At 40.2% G+C, this 21,686-nt stretch overlaps 1 protein-coding gene across 1 annotated transcript in view; it reads right to left on the reverse strand.

Annotated features, from left to right (window-relative positions):
- Positions 1-21,686, reverse strand: part of apba1b (amyloid beta (A4) precursor protein-binding, family A, member 1b) — a 42,524-nt gene that overhangs the window by 13,262 nt on the left and 7,576 nt on the right. The window contains exons 2-5 of the mRNA XM_038287621.1: positions 11,389-13,287; positions 9,267-9,572; positions 7,954-7,993; positions 4,753-4,898 (exon numbers count right to left, since the gene is read on the reverse strand). Of these exons, the coding sequence (XP_038143549.1) occupies positions 4,753-4,898; positions 7,954-7,993; positions 9,267-9,572; positions 11,389-13,215 (2,319 nt within the window). The 5' untranslated portion in view covers positions 13,216-13,287. The remainder of the gene's footprint in view (positions 1-4,752; positions 4,899-7,953; positions 7,994-9,266; positions 9,573-11,388; positions 13,288-21,686) is intronic.

Here is a 21,686-nt window from a genome sequence, read left to right on the forward strand (position 1 = left end):
GCACTTCTCCTTCACTTCACCCTGCCTCACCATCTCATTCATGCAGCTCCTCAAAGACACCCTGGTCTAAAGAAATAATCTTCACGCTGTGGATGGCATTACAAACAGAAAAAAACAAAAAACAAGACATCCTAGTGGTTCATGTCTGATACCCGGTTTTCATGCAAGCATAGAATGAAGTTAAAAGCCTCTCTGACTGCGTTAGGTGTGTCTGACATCATAGACTGTGACCGGAGGAGAAGATGTGCTGTCAGGTCTCTGAGGCGCCGAAGGGCCCAGAAGAAAGAGCCTGGATGACTGAGTAGGATGCAGTGATCCGTAAATAGTCCTGCCGCACAAAGCCACTGGCTGCATCGCCTGCTCAGAGCTTTAGGTTTAAATAAGAGCAACATGAAGTGACTTTTAGTCACATCACTCATAATGGGTTTAGAAGGACAAAAATAGTGTCTGACTATGCTGCACCAATAAAAGCCTTTCATTTACAAAACTGTAGCTTCTAGGAATCCCCGATAAATACATATATCATCCATTTACTTCCATACTCTACTTAAAACTGTAAAAAAAAAAAAAATAAAACTTTTTCACTTGTTTTTACTGCACTGATTTTCCTTTCACTAAACTTCCCATTAATATTCATTAATAAGGTGGTCTGTTAACGGCCATGTTGTTTAGTGCTGCCATTTTTTGGGCTTCCTCTCCCTGTAGATGGTGTTTGCTGGATAACTGTCCAGTCAGCTGTTTGATGGATGAAGTACTCAGCAGTAGTACTTGAGTAAAAGTATTGATTACTCTAGTCAAATCTTACACAACTACAAGAAAGTCACTCATTCAAACCTCCTAATATCCACCTAATTTTGGGAAATTCTCACCTATTTTTGCTTTACCAAATGGAAAAGCAAATAACGTAGAAACTGTACGCCCAAAATACATGTGATTCGTTATTTGAAAGCTAACACCTTCTAGTTTCTGAATATATGCATGAAAATTGGGTAAATAAAACACCCAAGCTCAAACAAGACTCAAGTTGTTGTTTTTTTATTCTTGAAAATAAATCTTTTTTTGAACAGCAGCTATAAAGACACGCGTACTTGTTGTGGCTGCGTTGTCATGCTAATTTCAACATGCTGCTATAATTGTGCTTTGGTGATCGCTGTGTCCATAAAATTAACTAGGTGGTTGAATTGTGGAGAATCTAAGCTTTCCAACGATGTCTATCATGTCTATATTGGTAAACATTTTACTGGTGTAATTTTCATGCATTCTGAGTTATCATTTTAAACGCATTAGAGAGGTTAAAGTATTGAGGTACACACTTTTGAAAATACTCAAAAATACAAATTAAATCTTCGAAAATAATTAAATTTCTGTATAACTTTCAGAGTAATTATAAAGAACCTTGTAACTTTCAGAAACTATCTGATGTAGTGACGCGTAGAACCGCTCTAATACCAATTCTGTTAAGAACTTCAGTATTAAAATAGCCTGGGTGCCATTCCGAACTTAGTCCCGCCCACAACGTTTGAGGTCGGGAAGTTCGGTCTGGCATTGCTCAATAGTAGCGCGAGTATGCTAGCACAACATCTGGCGGGCCAATCAAATTGTCAGGGCGGGCTTTATACGATGATGGACAGATGATCAACAGTAACGCAATCTACCACGTCACCAAGCGCGCTTGGGTGACAACAACAATGGCTGCCGCTGGAGAGTTGAGGTGTGTAGATTCTGCTATTAGGTCTGTTCTAGAAGATATCGACAGCAAATAAATTTTAAAAGAGGAACAGAGAAACGCGATCAAGGCTCATCTTCTTATTCTAGGCGTGCAACTGCACGCTTTGATTTTTGTTGACAACAACTGTGCCTGGCTTAACATACGTCACGCACTCCGTTGCTCTTATTGGTTGTAGGTCTATCCAATTGAGTGCAGAGGCATTTTTTTTCCTGGTTCGTTAGAAACACGCCCCATAATCACAGCTCTATGGAGCAGTATCAGACTCATATTCTGACTAGAATTGAGTAGGACTACGTCAGGCTAGTATTAAAATGCCACAATTTTTTTTTCTCATTTAAAAACAAACTAAAAAGAAAAAAGAGTCTTTATTCTCCTCACACTTTCAACTATGAAATAGAGGTTAAAGGTTGAATCTATGACCTCAAAGAAACTACAACTCTGATTTGAGAATTCATCCTACTGAACAACTTGGCAACATGGCAACAACTAACGCCTTGATCAAATTTAAAAACTACAAATATCTGCTCTGCTTCTGCCACCTGCTGTGATGAAATTGCATTTCAAGAGAGAAAAAACAGCAACAGCAGATTACAAAGCTAAGCCAAATGGAAAAAGGAACTCCAGCTTCCACAAAACGTAGTGGAGAAGAAAGCACAATAAAAACAAAAAATATGACTCAAGTAAAGACACCTGCTGATTGTTTCCTCGTTATCGGAGTGTTCTTAAGCTGCTGACTGCCACTACTTCGACGCCAGAGTGTTTGCCAATTTTGGGTACTCTAGCCATGCTGTGTTTGCTGAGTCAAGCTGAGTTTTTGTCAACCTGAGTTTAACTTTGTTTTTTTTCTTTGCCTCTTGGCAGGAAGTTGTCCTGCTAACTGGATCTCTCGGATCTTCACACCCTGGAAGGATCAACTGAGCTTCAAACTGAGCTGAGGATTTAAACTGGAGGTTTGGATCGACCTTTCCCCAAGCGATTGTTTGAGCTTCACACTGAGTAAGGGATTCATCTCCACAACAACCAGTTCAAGTACCGCAGGAAATCTAAGTGGCAGTCAGCTTCTCCGTTCACCTTTAAACAACCGCATTCTGGGTCCTGTCCTCCCTCCATCGAAAGAGACAAACACTGGAACACCCCCACACCAACTGGAGTCATAGAGTCAACCATTTTCTGGACAAACACGGCAACCACGGCACACAGACAGGAGTCAAGGATACAACAACTTCTCTGGAAACGTGTGTTGGCAACCAAAACCTTTTCTCCAAGTTTGACGAGTCAAATTCCCCACTGAGCCTGAACTAACCGCTGTGCCTTCCCTTCACTTTGCAGTTCCGGTTGAGCCGTGTTCAGAGCAACACTTCTCCCCTTGTTTTACTTCTTCAATAAAACCTGTTAACCTTTCCCCTGGTCTCTCTGAATTGGTTTCTCTGCATGTGGGTCCGAACTTTAGATAAGATCATGATAGTGGCGAATAATAGAAACTCTCATGCTGTAACCTAACAATTGTAATCATTACATGCAAGTAGTTACCTGCATATATACCTTTATTATGGGGTAAATACCAACTAAAGTTGTTCTTGTCTCAAAGACAAACAAAGACACAAAGTCACAAAAATTTACTATGGTACTTCCCACTACTGGTGGTTTTACCAATCAGCTGATATATTGGGAGAATTTTACAAAAATATCTTTAAACTAAATTTAAATTTATTATATAATTTCCAGGAAGGAAAGCTGTTCTTTGCTTGCAACAATAAATGTCCAAACTTCACACTAAAAAGGTCAATACATTTTATAATCATTTATCTTATTGGGAAAGTATGTGTTTTTTAATACACTTCTACAAATGTCTAAATCCAGTAAAAGAAAATATATGCATCCTCTTTTTGTTCATGAAAATTCCCGTATATATATTTATCCGTATTTAAAATTATAAGGCTATAATTTTTAAAAAGGTCATAAAACATTAACATCTTCATGTTAGGAATCCAGTTTGTGTGGTCTGTTTGTGTGTCTCTGTTTTTCAACACCAGGAGGTGCCTGTCTTTGCTTTCCCTCCCTGCACACCTGCAGCTCATTGGATCATTATCTGGAGGAGTATTTGAGCAGTGGACTGTCACCACCTCGATGCCAGAGTGTTTGCCAGTTTTGGGTACTCTAACCAAGCTGAGTTTAGTTTAGTCTAACTTGTTTTTGTCTTTGCTCCCCGGCAGGAAGCTTTCCTGTGTTGCTGGATACCTTGACCTTCTCTCCCCCGGAAGGATAAACCGAGTTACACTGAGCAAGGGGAAACCTCCACATGTTCTGTTCAAGTCCCACTCTGAAATCCAAGTGACAGTCCGCTCCATTACTCCTCCGGGTTCAACGCTAGTCAACCTGTCCGCCCTCCAACGTGTGCACCTAACTCTGGCTTCACCACACAGTCTGGATTCAAGGACTAACAAGGCCCCCCACAAAGTTTCCAACCACGCTAAATACCAGAGCTTCCAAGATTCCCTCAGAACCTGAACTGACCGTTGAACTTCCCTTCTGACTTCCAGTTCCGGGTTATCGGCTCACTGAGTTCCAGATCTACTCCTGTAACTCCTTCAATAAACCTGTTAAACTTTTTCCGTGCTCTCTGACTGGTTTCTCTTCATGTGGGTTAGATTTGTTAAACCAATCATGACACTTAAGCTAATTTATTTATGTTTCTGCTGGATTAATGGTGAAAATGTCTTGATTAGATTTAAAGGTTACAGACCCCTGGGTTATTGGGAAACCCAGAAAGTTTTTACCCGTTTCATATGGATCTAGAAGAACAATAAATACCAAATAATAAAAATAGTTTTTGTTCTGTATCATGTATTCAGTTTCAACAGTTTCACTTTTTAGGATAACTTACACTTATAAACTAATACTGATGATATACTAATCCACGGAAATGTATATGTCAGTAAAGAACATGGTGTTAAATAACAAGAAAACATTTTATACTTCTTATTTTCCTCATCTAAGGTAAAATAATCCTTTTAACCTCTCACCCGGACTCTGCTCATGGCCTCCTGGGCCTGCTGCATACGGGCGCTCTTTGTGGGCGTTCTCTCTGAAAGCAGGTGGGTGCAGCCAAGGTAGGTTGCTGCAAATATGATCCCATCAATGAGGTCTTCAGGGTCACACGGTCCAGGGACTGCAAGAATCAAAAATGATTTTAATTTATTTCCTAAGCCTTTTCTTTATTCTGAGGATTTATTTCAGATGTCCTGGCTAAATGTTAGGAGTGTCCTTATGGTGCGTTCAGGGTACCTCCCATCTGTGTGAACAGCATTCCAATGAAAAAAGTGTTAAACTTTACTTTCTAAATGCAAACTCCACTTTTAATTTGTTCCCTTTACAGTTGCAGCCACTACATGCAGCTTTGATTTTAGAAATGCTATAAAAAGTCCTGTTAAATAAACATGCTTTTCTTCACAGCTTACTGTGGCTGATGCAAGGAACATCAAGCATTGGAGTCAGATGTCAGTTTCTATTCTGTACAAAAGCAAGAGCAATCAAGCGATCAGCTTGGCTTTATTTGCTTTGAATAGTGTGTAAAATAAAAGTGGTGTTTGTTTTTTTTAGCGTACAGCTCTTTTTTTGTTCCGACTAGCAGACCCTGCATACAGACAGGTGGTAGAACTGGTGTAGATACCAGATCTGCTCGAGGCCCTGCCCCTTTTTATGACATCATTGTATGGCAACTCCTCTCGGACAAACTATATTGCACCCTCTCTTTTGGTGCGTTAACATATTATTACCCATATTTGCTATTATTTTACATTTCATTGGTGATCTAAAGCAGCCGAAAGTAGAAAACAATCACTGTCAGTCTTGAAGGAAAGTCCGGCGTTCTAAGACTGAGCGCTACCATTTACTAAGGTGAAAAAAGAAGTCTCAGCTTATTTTTATTCTTATTATTAAGATCTGAGGGCAGGGGAGGACAAATGGGACATCTTAAAAAACAACTTTTGTAGAGATTTTAGACAAATAAAGCAACAGTTATTCTACTTGTAGAAAACTAACGGTTGCTGACACAAATTTAATAGTAATGTAGCTTAAAGGTATACTATGCAACCGGTGTTGATTTTCCAGCGAGGCTCCCCCCAGAGGGCAAAAGTAAAAGTGCACTGTCGTAAATATGCTCAGCTGTTCTCCTGGTTTCTCCGTAAAGCCAGGCGCGGTTGTTTTGAGCTTAGCAGACAGGAGAAAGCAACGAATCACCATGTCTACTGCGGTAAGTGACTATTTTGTTCCAATTTTCGAGTTTGAAAATTCTTGCTGGTTCCGCCATGATAACTGCACAAATATCGCCACTGCGCTAGCAACGAGCATGCCTTTCACTGGGGGCGTGTAGCAGTTCTCGCCGTAAAGCAAGACCATTTCTTGCGATGCACGAGACTTCTGAGCCTGTGGGTGCGGGCCGAGGGCTCCTGCGATTGCAAGTACGGTATTTCCCCTACAGACCACCAGGGCGGCCGAGAAAACCTTTGTTCGACCTGAAATGACTCATTTAATCATCCAAAATGTTATGAAACACATTAATTACCTGAAAAATGTTGCATAGTATGCCTTTAATATGGCTAAGTGACCGAGCTAAAATAGGCTAACCTGTTAGCTAGTGAGCACAGCTAGCCACAGAGCTACCCAGCTCTCCCCCTTTATTTTATGGTCTTGCAGTTACTTTGTTCACCATAAACAGATTTCTTTCAGTTTTGTTATCGATCAGGTAAAACTTCATCGGTCATTAGACACGCTAACACTACAGATGCTCCCGACTCGGCACACAGATGCTGCTTGATGTTATAAACGTTGTCTGGGCAACCACAATGTTTTACATCATGTGGCAACGTTCAGCCGATCATGTAGCGCAACGTCACCGGCATGCGCAGGGCCCGAGCAGATCTGGTACCTACACCGGGAATCCGCAGGAACAGCTCTCTGGAACTGGTCAACCCTTGGGGATTTCCCTCATCAAGTTTTAGGTATGTAGGAAAAAGAGGAAAAATACAAAATCTAATCAATTAATCAATTAGTTAATTTATGTATAAATTATGAACTGTTTCTCCGCAGTTGATTAACAAAATATTCTATTAGAGTGCTAATTATCACTCTCACTTTTTTCATGATTTAGGCTGACAGCTCTGCAGGAGGAGAGATCACAGCTCTGAAGCAGTGTCATCCAGCTTCCTGATCAGCTTCTCCAACAGTAGGCCCAACGCTCCAAAATGTACTCACTCTGCCATTTTGGATGTGCTTGACACTTAAACACCTATAAATTTAAAATGTGCCACATCTGATGTTTAAATTGCTTCAAGACGCACCACGCCACACAGTCAGAATTCACTGCTGAAGCCCTTTCAGAATCAGAATCAGAAATACTTTAATAATCCCAGAGGGAAATTACTTTTGTTACATGCCCAGTTACAGTTTTATATATATATACATATAGCCAACTACACAATATAATAAAGATAGAAATAAAAAAGAGATAAAATATATACACATATAGCTCTTCTGTATATATATATGTATGTATATTTATATGCATATGTAAAAACTAAATCCAAGTAAAGTGAAAATCCAAGTAAAGTGATAAATCCAAGTAAAGTGATACGTAGCGTGCAAAAATAGTGCATAAATGTCAATTACGGGGGGGTCTGAATCACTTGAGGGAGGCGTTATAGAGATTGATGACCACAGGTAGGAATGATTTCCTGTGGCGCTCTGTGGTGCATCTGGGTAAGAGAGCCTGAGCCCCTATGAGCTCTATTTAATTTTCTATGTCTTAAAAATGATCAAACATCAATTTAAAGACATATTATAAAGGGTAATGTAAATAAACTGGTTATGACTGCTTTAAATAATATGGATCCTGTAGAGAGGTTTGCAAGTACTCTCATATACTGTATGATGTGTTTTGGGGGGTTTGGGGTTAGAGGTTACCACAGAAAATCCAAGGGTCGGTAAGGTGCAAATCTAGAAAACAGTTTTCTATGTAATTGTGTGGATATGAAACTGGTGACATCTACTTCGTCAACGAACCCAGACAGAAAAAAAGAAGATAAGGATATCTAACTGTCTTTAACCTTTAAGTCCTTAGTAACTTTATATACTGAAAAACTTGTCATTTTTCAAAAGCAACAGAGAAAATTCCCATTTCAAAGGCTCAACAAGAGCAGATGAACGTAGGCGCTTGTTTTACTCACCGTCCACAAATGTGGGAAATGGAGGGAGAGCTCGGCGAATCTGAGAAATCACAAAAACACAAAGCATCCTGGTCACGTCTCGTCTCACACCAAAGATCTTTGCTGATACATCCAGCCTAGATTAAAGATTCTCCGCTTATAAAAGCTCATTTTGTGCACAACTTTCTGCTGTTCTGAAGGTTTATCTTTACAGTTCAGGAAATCTACACCTGGAAAATATTATTGAAGGAGCATGATGGTACCTTTAAGCAAATCTGCATCTAATAGAATTAAATATCTGACATCCTGTAATGCAGGACAACAAATGAAACACATTTTTCACAAATCTCTTTTGCCTTTTCCATTTAGTAAAAGGAGTCATCACCCAGAAATTTTATTTTTTATATTACTATGTAATGTCAAAACCTACTTAAATTTTTTCTCCTAAAAAATATTAAACACGAAATTAAATACAATTTAGGAAGTATTGTTTAAAATATAATAATGTGAGTCATTATATAAACATTTTTATAATTTATTTTGAAAGGTTATATGTTTAATTCATTTATTTTAAGTTTTAATTCTAATATTAACTAATAAAATAAACTCCTTGTAAATTCAACACATGCATAATTATATAAGCTTCAAATATAAAATTATTTAAAATAAATTCTATTCACATTGTAGTTATTTTTGACTATTGCATTATTTTGTACATATATATTTATGTCATTCATATGCATTTTTTATTTATCACAAATAACGACCAGGTATGAAATATTAACATAAAAATTAACTTTTTTAATTTAATGTATACACTTTTAATTAAAATACCAAACAACATATTAATAAATATCGTAAAACTAAATTCTCTATAACTATTAACAAAGATAATTAGTTAAATGGAATTTAAAACATTTTGTTAAACTAAGTCTAAATTCTTTAAATCCTTTCATTATGATCATTTTTATTTACAAATATTTTATAATGAAATATATCTCAAATAATTACATTTATTTTATACAATAATAAACATTTAATTGAATCAATTTCACATTTAATGATAATATGTAAGCATTTATGTAAAAAAAATAAAATAAATGTATTCATCTAGCATTTGCAGATTTTATTTTACTTAAATTTACTGTGTATAAACAGTCAGTTTCCCTTCAGGATCAACAAAGAACGTTTGATCTAAAAGAAAAAATCATAATCAAAGTTTAATTTCTAATTTTAGGTTTTAAATAAATATTTGTCTATTAATAAATTGGTCGTATTGAACTATTTTCCAATATATGAATTCAAATAATGAAAAATGCGGGCTAATGTCTCACTTCCTGGATGGAAGCCTTCTGAAGGGGTGAAGATGGCTGAGCTTGAGCAGAAGGCTGCTCTGGACTCTGCGGATGCGTCAGACGCTGGCTCGGTTGCGACTGAGTCGGCGTCGTAGGCGTGTACATCTGCGGTGGCCTTGACTGTGACTGGTAGCCGTGATGGTTGTGGTGAGGCTGCTGTGTCGGACCGTGCTGCAGGTTTCTGGATGTCTCGGCCCTCAGAGGACTGACACTGTCCCGCACAGGCACTGAGGTGTAACGGGACGGAGACTCCAAAGCTGACTGAGACGGAGAGTGGGGAGAAGTCTGCGAGAAAAATAGGAGGAAGAAATTTTATACTTATTAATACAAATTCAATTTACATGACAGAAAAGTATTGAAGAGTTTATGAATTTAATGCTGTGAGCGGCAATATTAGGATTAGCAGATACTGATTTTGCTGATCTGGGATCGGCTCCCTAAATCCTGATCTGTGCATCTCCAGTTTTTTTAATTGATATTATGAAATGTGTTCTTTGCCAGCAACAATAATGGAAAAGTAAAGCTTGAACCAATCGCCTTCCAGTAGCCAGGTATTCTTTGCTTAGTGGGACTAAATGAAATTGAACGCACATCTTCTTCATACAGCAAACATTACATTTCCATTTTAAAAACACCTACGATATATCAAAAAAAGAAAAGTAAAAACAATCCACTGGACTTTGTTTCCAAGTTTGAAGATATTTCGCTTCCCATCCAGGAAGCTTTTCCAATTCAAAATGTCAGGAATAACGCCAAGTTCGACGTTTTATACAGTAGCCCAAAAAAGTCTTGTTTTTAGTTAGAAAAAATGGAAATTTTGAATGGGGGTCGTTTGGCCACAGGTAGCGGGAAGGGATTAACTCAATTACTGCATTGTAGGTTTTTGAAAGCTGATATCTGAGTCCACCCCCTCTGTTTAAGGTTGGTTTTTCTCTCTTAACATAGATGGCTTCCTTTACGTCCCTCTCAAACCACCTATTTTCTTTATCCAAAATGTGAACATTCTGGTCCTCAAAAGGTGTAGATGAACCGCATGGTCTTGTCCCGAGGAGGTCGCTCTTCTGTGTTGGGCCATGCGTCTGTGGAGAGGTTGTTTGGTTTCTCTAACATAACGATCAGAGGAAACAAAAGTCCTCACTGCATTGAAGAATGCTCGGGTTAATCTGCGGTACATCTACACCTTATGGACAAAGAACGTTCTTTTGAGGACCAGAATCTTTACATTTTGGACAAAGAAAATAGGTGATTTGAAAGGCGCGTGAAGGAAGCCATCTATGCTAAAAAAGAAAAAACATCCTTAAACAGAGGGGATGGACTCAGGTTCCAACTTTCAAAAACCTACAATAGAGCAATTGAGTTAGTCCCTTCTCGCTATCATCGCAGCCCCGGCCCCTGTACAGCAGAGCGGAGGACCGCGCCTATTCAGCAAGGCCAACAGTCCCCTTTAACGACCCCAATTTCAGACAATTAGACGGGTATAGGGCATTGCAGGCTAACAAAAGAAGCCAAACCACCCCCATTCCAAATGATTGGACCCCTTTGTCCGTTACAATTTGCATGTTATCAAAACAAAAACAAGGCTTTTGTTGGGCTACTCTACTTCCCATTACGAAGAGGTGGGCCTGTTTTTTTCGGTTCAATCTGCATATTTCCTAAGCCATAACAAGGCTTTTGTTTGTGCCACTCGATAAGCCTGAAACTCAACAATATTCCTGACATATTGAATTGAAAAAAACGTCCTGGATGGGAAGCAAAACATCTTCAAACTTGGAAACCAAGCCCAGTGGATTGTTTTTACTTTTCTTTTTATGGAATGACTATGACCTGGATGAATGAGAATCTTCACCAGCACCTATGATATACTTACTGTGGCATTTTGCATGAAATTATACACAGGAAACGACTTTTAAGAATAGCTTTTTTTGACTAGCTTGGAACACAGAATGTTCTCACATTTCTAGGCATATGTTCTAGTTCACCTGCAGTCACCCTACCAGATGAAACATTTACATGACACATCATCTGATTCAGATTAAAATACACAAACTATGTGAAACTGAAAACAAATTGATGCGGTAGGAAATAGTTAAGTCATACTAACGTGGCCAGCGGACGTTGGCATTGGGTATGCGTCCTCTGTTGGGCTGATCTCCTGTCTCATCACCCAAATTGGCTCCACTGGTTGGTCTGGTGTGTAGGGAGAACGCACCGTCTTTGTCTTCACGCCCTCAATAGCCTCTTTAATGTCTTTAATTGCCAGGCTGATGGCGTCACCCGAGCACTTTGTACCCTCCCCTTGGAGACCGGGCATGTTCCGCTCATTCTGGGCTTCACCCAAACCAGCTGACTGGGTCTTAGTTTGGGTCTGTGGCTGTCTAGATGCTGGCCTACCAGTCTTGGGAAGAGGGCTTTTATCAGCACTGTCTCCCTCGCTGTCTGACTGTCCATCATAATGATGGAGCCGGCAACCGACGGAGCTGTCGGCAGGGAAGGAACGCGACCCACGGTCTCTACTCTGCCGTGAGATCTGGTGGGAACTCTCAGTGGGGGAAGATGGAGCCCCTTTTTGAGCATTCTTGGTTCTATGTCCAACAAAGGGTTCCTGCGGGGACTCTTGCTGGGCCTTGTTAGACTCAGGTCTTCGACCAGATTGCCTACAAGCTTCTCGCTGCAGCTCAGGGTATGAGGTCTTTAGAGGCTCAGGAAAAGAGTCTGGATGACATTTTGCCTCTGAGTACAACTCAAAGGTGGGCTCGTAGGTTTTCTTGTGGGACTCTGTGTAAAATTCTGCATAGGTTTTAGGATGAAGCTCAGAGCAAGAAGTAGAGTGAGACAGTGAGCAGGATTCAGAACAATCCTCTTCCTCAGGTAAAGCGTTGTTGTCAGGTAACGAGCTCATGGTGATATCCTCACTGAAGTGGTCCAGTTGGGGAAAAGGCGGGACGTCAGGGGAGGAGGGAGGAGTTGGTGACTGTAAGGGAGGCGGGCTGTGGAGAGGTCCATCCATACTGAGCGAGGCAGCGCTCTCTGTGTCTGAGCAAAGATCTGTAATTTCACTTCCCTGAGCTGTAGGATCCTCCTCTGCGTTCTCCATGACATCCTCTCGGTCCTCCTCCACCCTTTCAATCTCTTCTTCTGCTCTTTCACTGTGGGTACAAGTTGGGTTTCCTGCTGATAGCTGTAAGTTTCCATCATCCTCTTCTTGTTCTCTCTTATCTATGACTTCCTTAGATTCCTTTTCGTCCTCTGCTTTGAACTCATGGTGGTCTTCTTCAGCTTCAGCCGGAGTATGTTGAGACTCAATCTGCACATCCTCCATTGGTAGGGAAGTAGAAATGTGGGCAGATGAAACAACAGGAAGTGGTGTCTGATGGGGAGATCCTCTCTCCTGTGATTGGTTCAATGCAGGATCACCTAAGGAGGCTTCCTGCTCTCGTATTTCTACAGGGCCAATGCCTGGCCGACCGTCCTGCATTTCTCTAAACTGCTGCCGCTGTCTGTGATTTCTAAGCCGGGGGTTTGGGTCACCATGACGGCGATAGCGGGTTACGGCAGGGCGGTGTTGTTGGACAGGTCGGGGTTCATGATCCTGAGTCTCAATCTCTTCTGGTGACCTGGTTGGGGCCCCACCAGGACTGACAGCCTGGCCTGGGCTCTGGCCTTGGCCTGACGGAGGCCGTCGGCGGTGGCGAGGAGGTCCGCGACCTTGAGGGTGGTGGTGGTGATGTGCCGCGTGATGATAATGGCGGTGGTGGTTGTGAGGAGCCATTTCCCCATCAGGGTTTTGCATCTGACACGGCCTCCAGGACCGACGTACAGGCGGCTCTCCGTTGGTTCCATTGGACTGCCTGATCCTCTGAGGCGCAGCAGCTTCCATCTGCTCCTCGTCTGCTTCCCCAATAGCGTCTTCCTGATACTTTTGACTCATTGCTAGGACTTAAATTGACTCAGGCTTTTATAACAGCTTTTCGGATCATTAAAAGAAGCCTCACAGACCAATCTGTGAAAGAAAGAGACAGTCAAGAAACACTATTTAATATAAAACAATCAAAAAACATAGTAGGTCCAACATTTGACTCAGATGCTCAAAGAAGATTTTATTTTGCTAAACTGCTACATGATATGATGTCACTTTCTCTCATTTCACGTAGCTTTGTAGACGTGCTTGTTGTAGCTGTCTGCTACCACTTGGGGGCACTGTGAGAAGTATTTGAAATTATTTCTATTGAAGAACATCCTAGGATAATATATCACAGCGGTACTAAGTGTGGTGCATTATGACTAACTACAACCTAAATGGTCTCCTGATGGATGCCAGCCAAAAGATTTATGTGTCCAATTGTGTGTTAGGTTTAAGTCCCCAAATAGCTTAGAAGCCTGAAATTAGCTTTAAATTAGGAAAACTCTTCTGATTAATCCCTGCTCAGGTTGCCGGTGCCTATCTCTAGCAGTCAATGGGCAAGAGGCGGGGTCCACCCTGGACAGGTCGCCAGTCTATCGCAGGGCAACACAGAGACAAACAACCATTCACACCTAAGGAGAATTTAGAGAAGCCAATTAAAGCTTAAGTGTGTAATTTTCAGCGACATCTAACGTCCAGACTGCAGACCGCAGCAACATGAACATCTCCCCCCCCACCGCTTCTCCCCCCCAACAGTACGGCGAGCGTTACGGGACAAAATGTCTTCCACGACGTCCGCATCACCTACCTTCTCAAGTGATGAGGTTTGTTTACATAGATAATTTTACAGATAGTATTTATTAGTATCTATAGTAGTATTTAGTATCTATTGTTCAGTACCGTCTCAGTTCATCTCTCTCAACTTGCCGTAGTTACTTTCGAGCGTAATGGGCGATCTCGCAATCGCTAGTTTGTTGGCTCTGCGCTGCCGTAGCGCCATGGCTGCGAGACCCGCTCCTATGTAATTATAAATAACGAATTCTAAGGCAACGCAAATATTAAGGTTAAGAGGCTGAGCTCGTAGATGATGATAAATAACATAGTTATGTACAATATATTACATTTCTGACTGTATATCCCTGTAATTATTACACACTGTAGCTTTAACCTAACAGTCATGTTTTTTTTACTGTGGGAGGAAGCCAGAGTACCCAGAGAGAACCCAATCATGCTCAGGGAGAACATGCAAACTCCATGCAGAAGGACCCCATGCCGGGAATTGAACCCAGAACCTTCTTGATGCAAAGCAACAGTGCTACCCATTCCTCCACTGTCCAGCCCAAAACTCTTCTCAACTACTGAATTCAACTTTTTCTTTCATCTTTGATGAATGTTTTAAAGGAATAGTACACCCAAAACATGATTAGCCTTCATTTTCTACTCACCCCCATGCTGAACAACACTCTGGAGTACTTTTTTGATATCTCAAATGCATCTGGAGATCTGGGAGGCTTCTTGCTGTCTGCTGACATTCAAATAATGGAGGTCTATGGCGCCCGAGGCAGAAAGGTCCATAAAAGTCCACAAAAAACGTGTCAATATTCCTCCATACTGCTCGTCCAATGTATTCCAAGTGTCCTGAGTGGGTAGCATCCAGAATTTACTCGAAACGAAGTCATTTAGAATGTTTTTAGAGCATAAACAGTAGTGTATAGGATTTCCTAAAAGCGCGCGCCTGCGAGTTCACGACGCTACGGAAACCGCAGCAGACCAAACCAGATGAAAGTGCGCATTCAGCTTGGCAAAGAACTCATGCTCTTCCTCAACACTGAAGTCCTCAGACATTTTTCTTTCGTTGTTTCTTTCTTTGCACAGGTAAACAGCACATTTCTTCTTCTACGCTTGCATTATCGGCAGAGCAGACGCTGAATGCGCACTTTCATCTGGTTTGGTCTGCCGGCTTCCGTAGCGTCGATCCGTCGATCGGCGTCCCGATCCGATACGTGGATCGGATCGGGACGCCGATATTGGCAAAAAAATGCGTATCGGCAAAGCATGTAAAATGCCGATCCAGACTGCCGATCCAGTTTTTAAAAAAAAATCCGGTCCGTATTTTCCAGTTTCGCCAATTGAAACTATCCATTCCACTATTTTGCGCCAGTGTTTCCCTGTTTTGCATTTTTATTAAAACTTACAGTAATACTTGCACCTTTAACTGTTTACGGTTTTACTGTTCACTGTGCAATTTCAGATTGCTATTCATAATTTTGTCCAGTTTGTGTTTATCTCTTAATAAACAGGTAAGTTTGTTGTTACCAAGCATTGTGTTTTATTCAATCTCACCTAATTTAGCTGGCTAGATGTTATCAAGAGTACTAAAACCCTTTTCAACATGAGTCTTACAACTAAGGCTAAATACTTTAACTTAAACTTAAATACATGCTCGGATAGGCTGGTATCGGCCAGTATCGGTATCGGATCGGAAGTCCAAAAACAATATCGGTATCGGATCGGAAGTGCAAAAACCTGGATCGGGACATCTCTACAATAGACCTCCATTATTTGAATGTCAGCAGACAGCAAGAAGCCTCCCAGATCTCCAGATGCATTTGAGATATCAAAAAAGTACTCCAGAGTGTTGTTCAGCATGGGGGTGAGTAGAAAATGAAGGCTAATCATGTTTTGGGTGTACTATTCCTTTAAGGCTTCACCAAAAAAAAAAGGTTTGTTTTTTTCTGTATCATTTAAAGTGAAGAACAACAACAAAAAACAGTCTAACTTAAAACTTAGAAAACAACAACAATATTTTGAGACAAAAAAATGAATGAAAATTTCAGCTGTAAATCTCCTTAAAAAAAGAATATATATGGATATTATATTTTGGTGTAGATGCAACCTTAGCCTTCAAGACACTGTTAAGGGTTTAGTTCAGGGAGGAAGGCCTTAAAGGACCACTCAACTATATATCAATTTTTTTATTTTTGTTTCTTTGTTTGCTGATGTAATGTACAGACGACTTTTGGTGCTGTCTACATGTCACTGGCATTGTGCAGTTTTCTGCACATTTGTTAAAATCCAGCTTTGTGTCTAAATCTCTCTATCTGGTGCCCCCCTCAGGTTAAAAAGAGGGTTCTGGTCTGATTTTTTTCCATTGGCCTAGCTGGAGATGTGACGTGATTTAAGAGATCTGATGGCAGCAGCAGCACATTGGGCAAGACTGGTTTGCTTTAAAATTTGATAAAAAAAAATAAATAATAAATGCATTATTTGGACAAAACAAGTCAGTATCTGCAGAGATATTTCATTAGATATTTGTTTATTGTCAATCAGTCACATGACCTAATAGCTTTAGGGAAAAAATAAATGACTTTAAAGAGAAGAATTAATAAAAGAAATATAAAACTGGAGCAAAGGGAGTGTGCCTTGTTTTTCTAGTTTAAAAATGTTATTTGGCATTCATTTTGTGTATGATAAATGAATAAATTATTAGTAAATCCCACTTTCTTTATTATTGCAGTACTGTACAGCTAAATTTGTCCTCTCCACGTATCCCTTCCCATAGAGAGCAGTAGGCAGCTTGCTGTGCCCTGGGATCATTGTGGTGTTAAAGGTCAAGCTTAGAGACCCAGGATGAAAGTAAGAGGTTTTTAGTGGCAATCATGTGGTCTCTCTCAGAACACAAATGTCCAACTCTTTAACCACTAGGCCACCACACATCTGGCTTCATGGAATTGGAGCTCTTATTAAAAGAAATCCCCAAAGACTCTCTAAATCTGCAGTTTGCAACCAGATTTATAGGAGATAGCAAATGTGGAAAAAGGAGCCCTACTCAAATTAAACCAAAATTGAAATTTTGACCTTCATACAAGATGCACTTCAGGAAGAAAAAGTAACTAATTAGAGAAAGGCCAAATACATTAGCCTCATGATATTTAGGGCCGATATCGTTTTCTTTTTCATGAATTAGTATCGGCAGATACATACATGATTTTCTCCAATTCATTTGTGCTTTCAGCAGCTACCCCTTGAGATCAGGTGAAGCGCATGTATTGCTGCTATTTCCTCATACGGAAGAGGATTAGGGCCACTGAAAAAAAAGGTAACTTTAACTTTATTTCAGTTTAACATGGGAAAAAAGTCAGAATTCTGACTTTTTTTCTCCGAATTTTGACTTTTTTCTCAGAATTCAGACAGCTTTCTCAGAATTCTGATTTTAATCTCAGAATTCTGACTTTAATCTCAGAATTCTGACAGCTAACAAACATGTTAGCATCAAGCCATAGCCATGTCTGTTTTAGAGACTAGCTCTCTTGTTTTAATGACCTTCTGCTCCTCCATTAATGAGGGGATCCCTCGGGCACGTAAAAAGTTGCCTAATTCCGTCATTTTCCACCAATGTGTCACTGGCCACCTCAAACAACTCACATCTTTGTTAGTGAAGCTGGGTGCTCCCACATCTCTTCCTTCATGGGGCCCATCTGCATTAAGATCCAAAATTCTGAGAAAAAAGTTAGCATTCTGAGATTAAAGTCAGAATTCTGAGAAAAAAGTCAGAATTCTGAGATTAAAGTCAGAATTCTGAGAAAAAAGTCGGAATTCTGAGATTAAAGCCAGAATTCTGAGATTAAAGCCAGAATTCTGAGATTCAGGTCAGAATTCTGAGAAAAAAGTCAGAATTCTGAGATTAAAGTCGGAATTCTGAGATTAGGTCGGAATTCTGAGATTAAAGCCAGAATTCTGAGAAAAAAGTCAGAATTCTGAGATTAAAGTCAGAATTCTAAGAAAAAAGTCAGAATTTTTTCCTATGTTAAACTGAAATAACATTTAAAAATCAGTGAACTTTTTTTTTTTCAGTAGCCCTAATTCTCTTCCGTACCCTCATTACTGTATTTCTTCCATGAGAGAAAGTTCAGGAGCTTGAGTGAAGAGATGCAAACACAAAAGGCAAAGATGAGATCATATTTAACTTCGGCCACATCCTGTTTTTGTTTTACTCTCACTACAAATGTAAATCCTCAGAGAAGCATTGCACTTTAATCTGCACCAACAGCTGGCAGATGGCATAAGGAGGAGGAGGAGGAGGTGGTAGAGGAGGAGGGGAAAGGGTAGAGGACAAGGAGGGACCTTTATCTGGTACCTGATAGGAGCTGACAGAGGGGAGTAGGTAGGGCAGCTCTCTGAATAATAAATACGTTCTGTGGACGAGAAGCGAGTAGCAGCGTTTAGAGTCTGATTTAATCCGACAGACCAATCAGGGTTTCCATCAGAAACTCCTCGCTGCACGATTCACCGGCTTCAACGTATACGATGTGAGAAAAACAAAAACAATTTACTGTAACTTCACTGAATGTCAAATTAGTCCCTGAAAAGGTCGAAGGAAGAGCGGTGGAACTAGGAAGCCTGTTTCTGCTTTGTAAAAAAAAGGACTTCAGATGTTAAATTAAGGTCTTTTTTTTTGCACTCACTGTCTTTACAGTCACACTGATAAAGATGGTTGGTCTCAGAAGTCCTGATATTTGACTCCATCCATCATCCTGTCAACTATGGCGAGCTTCCCTGCTGAAGGGAAGCACTCCCGCAGAATGATGTGTTAACATAATGAGAACTGGACATTAAACTGGATAAAATGGTCCAGGATATGAGGCAGAGGGCAGAGGTTAATGGCGATCCAGTAATTTGAGCACAAACAACAACTGCCAGGATGAGACTTTCTAACAGAAGAGGGAAGGAGTGGGTAGGAGCTCCCAGTTTGGCTAATGGTCTAGGGCAGGGGGTGTTCAACGTTTTCCAGGCCAAGGACCCCCAAACTGATAGAGAGATGGAGCGGGGACCCCCTAATTATTTCTATTGTATGAAATTGTGTTATATAAAATTGGTCCTATAGTCACTCTATTACAGATGGAGTAATGTAACTAATGTAATTTCTCCCTGGGATTATTAAAGTATTTCTGATTCTGATTCCTGGTTGATGGGACAGGTGTTGTGAATGAAACGGTGCCCAGCTTGAAAGAGCTCCTGTGTGTCTCTGAATGTGTTTATTGATGACTGAAAGACATCTTCTGTCTCCATTTATCTGTTTATTACAGTGAGTTGAATTCATATTAATGTGGATTTAAAGATATTTCAATTGGTGGAAAATATTGCTCTGGTCTAATTGTCTAATCAACCAAAACTTTAGCGACCCCCATTCAGTATCTCCGCGGACCCCCTAGGGGTCGCGGATGTTGGGTTCAAAAATGAAATACCCAGTAAGGGATTTTCATACAGCTCCTGCAGGAGGAGAGACAGTTGAACCTACGGTGGCCCTGAAGTGCAAACTGCAACTACGAATCTAAAAGCGCAACTACATTAAGGAAATCGCAACTACATAAAGCAAAGCGCAACAACATTAAGGAAAACACAATTACATTAACCTACTGGAAAAGGTAGGTACCAGTGGAAAACATGAGACATCGCTGATTGGACGACGGCGCCGTTTGACCCTTGAACCGGAAGTCATTCTGCCTGCTGCGGCTTTTGAAAACATGGATATTGTCGGCGCCCCAATCATAGTTGCTGTTATCCAGGAATATTTTGAATCAGGACATACGTCGTCCAATCAGTGATGTCTCATGTTTCCCACTGGTACCTACCTTTTCCGGTAGGTTAATGTAATTGTGTTTTCCTTAATGTAGTTGCGCTTTGCTTTATGTAGTTTTTTTTTTTCTTAATGTAGTTGCGCTTTGCTTTATGTAGTTGCGATTTCCTTAATGTAGTTGCGCTTTGCTTTATGTAGTTGCGATTTCCTTAATGTAGTTGCGCTTTGCTTTATGTAGTTGCGATTTCCTTAATGTAGTTGCGCTTTGCTTTATGTAGTTTTGTTTTTCTTAATGTAGTTGCGCTTTGCTTTATGTAGTTTTGTTTTTCTTAATGTAGTTGCGCTTTGCTTTATGTAGTTGCGATTTCCTTAATGTAGTTGCGCTTTGCTTTATGTAGTTGCGATTTCCTTAATGTAGTTGCGCTTTGCTTTATGTAGTTTTGTTTTTCTAAATGTAGTTGTGCTTTGCTTTATGTAGTTGCGATTTCCTTAATGTAGTTGCGCTTTGCTTTATGTAGTTGCGATTTCCTTAATGTAGTTGCGCTTTGCTTTATGTAGTTGCGATTTCCTTAATGTAGTTGCGCTTTGCTTTATGTAGTTGCGATTTCCTTAATGTAGTTGCGCTTTGGTTTATGTAGTTGTGTTTTTCTTAATGTAGTTGCGCTTTGCTTTATGTAGTTGCGATTTCCTTAATGTAGTTGCGCTTTGCTTTATGTAGTTGCGATTTCCTTAATGTAGTTGCGCTTTGCTTTATGTAGTTTTGTTTTTCTTAATGTAGTTGCGCTTTGCTTTATGTAGTTGCGATTTTCTTAATGTAGTTGCGCTTTTAGATTTGTAGTTGCAGTTTGCACTTCAAGGCCACCGTATGAACCCCAGCCTCAAACACATTGTCTCCCGCCGGACCTCCTCTGCAGAGCATTTTATTAACAGAACACGACACATGGTTACAAACAGAGTATTGTTCTGACAGGACAGTCGATCAGGTCGTAAGACAGGACGCTCCACGACTGAATCACAATGCAGTGTGGTCTCTTGACTGAATCATGAGACAGAGTGAAGCATCTCATTTCTACAATGTTTCATATGAACACACATTCATTTTATAATCATCGTTGAATAAACCTAACAGCGTCCCCCTGTTAAAGACCTACAGTTTAGGGGATTTTAAGGACTGGGAAACAACAGAAACCTGTTTAGAAAAAAGTCAGTGTGGATCACAGATGGCCCGGCAGCGAGGCCCATGGTCGAACCAAGCCTCAGAAGCTTTGGGAACAAGAGCCGTACTTCCATCTGTCGAGCTGCAGTGAAAGCTGCTTGGTGGGGGATTTGGAGGCTCACTGACTCACTAAAACCAAAAAACATATCCAGAAACACTTCCATTGTGCAGAAGACACTCTGTATGCATTTCCTGAATGGTTAAAGATATTTGGGAGCATTTAGTTCACTGATTTTCAAAGATTTAGAGAATTTAACTTCAATCTGATTACAAATGTATAGAAAAATGAGCTACATTCTTTAACAGATTTGGAAAAATGTTACTTTAAAAGACATTTTGACTAATTTAACCTCTATGATGATCTCCAAATATTTTACTGCTATTTCACTGCTAAGAAAATACAGCTTATATAAACCATGTCTGGAGGTAGCGTCTACTGCAAGGTCAACTAGGAGGGACTAGAGGAAAGTTGGGTTTAGTTTAAATAGGCTTGAATGCCTGAATTCTAACTGGAAGGAATAATAAAAAGTAGGGATGCAAGATATAATCAGCCCACTATCGGTATCGGCCTTAAAACTGAATATCGGACATCGGCCATCCCACCGATATTTAACCCGATATTTGATCAGCTTCTGAGTTTCTAAAGTCTAAAAAAAAAATAAAAAATACTACTTCTTCTTCCTCAAAAACTTCTTTTTTACAGAC

Source organism: Cyprinodon tularosa, unplaced genomic scaffold, assembly GCF_016077235.1.
Source record: "Cyprinodon tularosa strain WSP-4 unplaced genomic scaffold, ASM1607723v1 ctg241, whole genome shotgun sequence".
NCBI classification, from domain to species: Eukaryota; Metazoa; Chordata; class Actinopteri; order Cyprinodontiformes; family Cyprinodontidae; genus Cyprinodon; species Cyprinodon tularosa.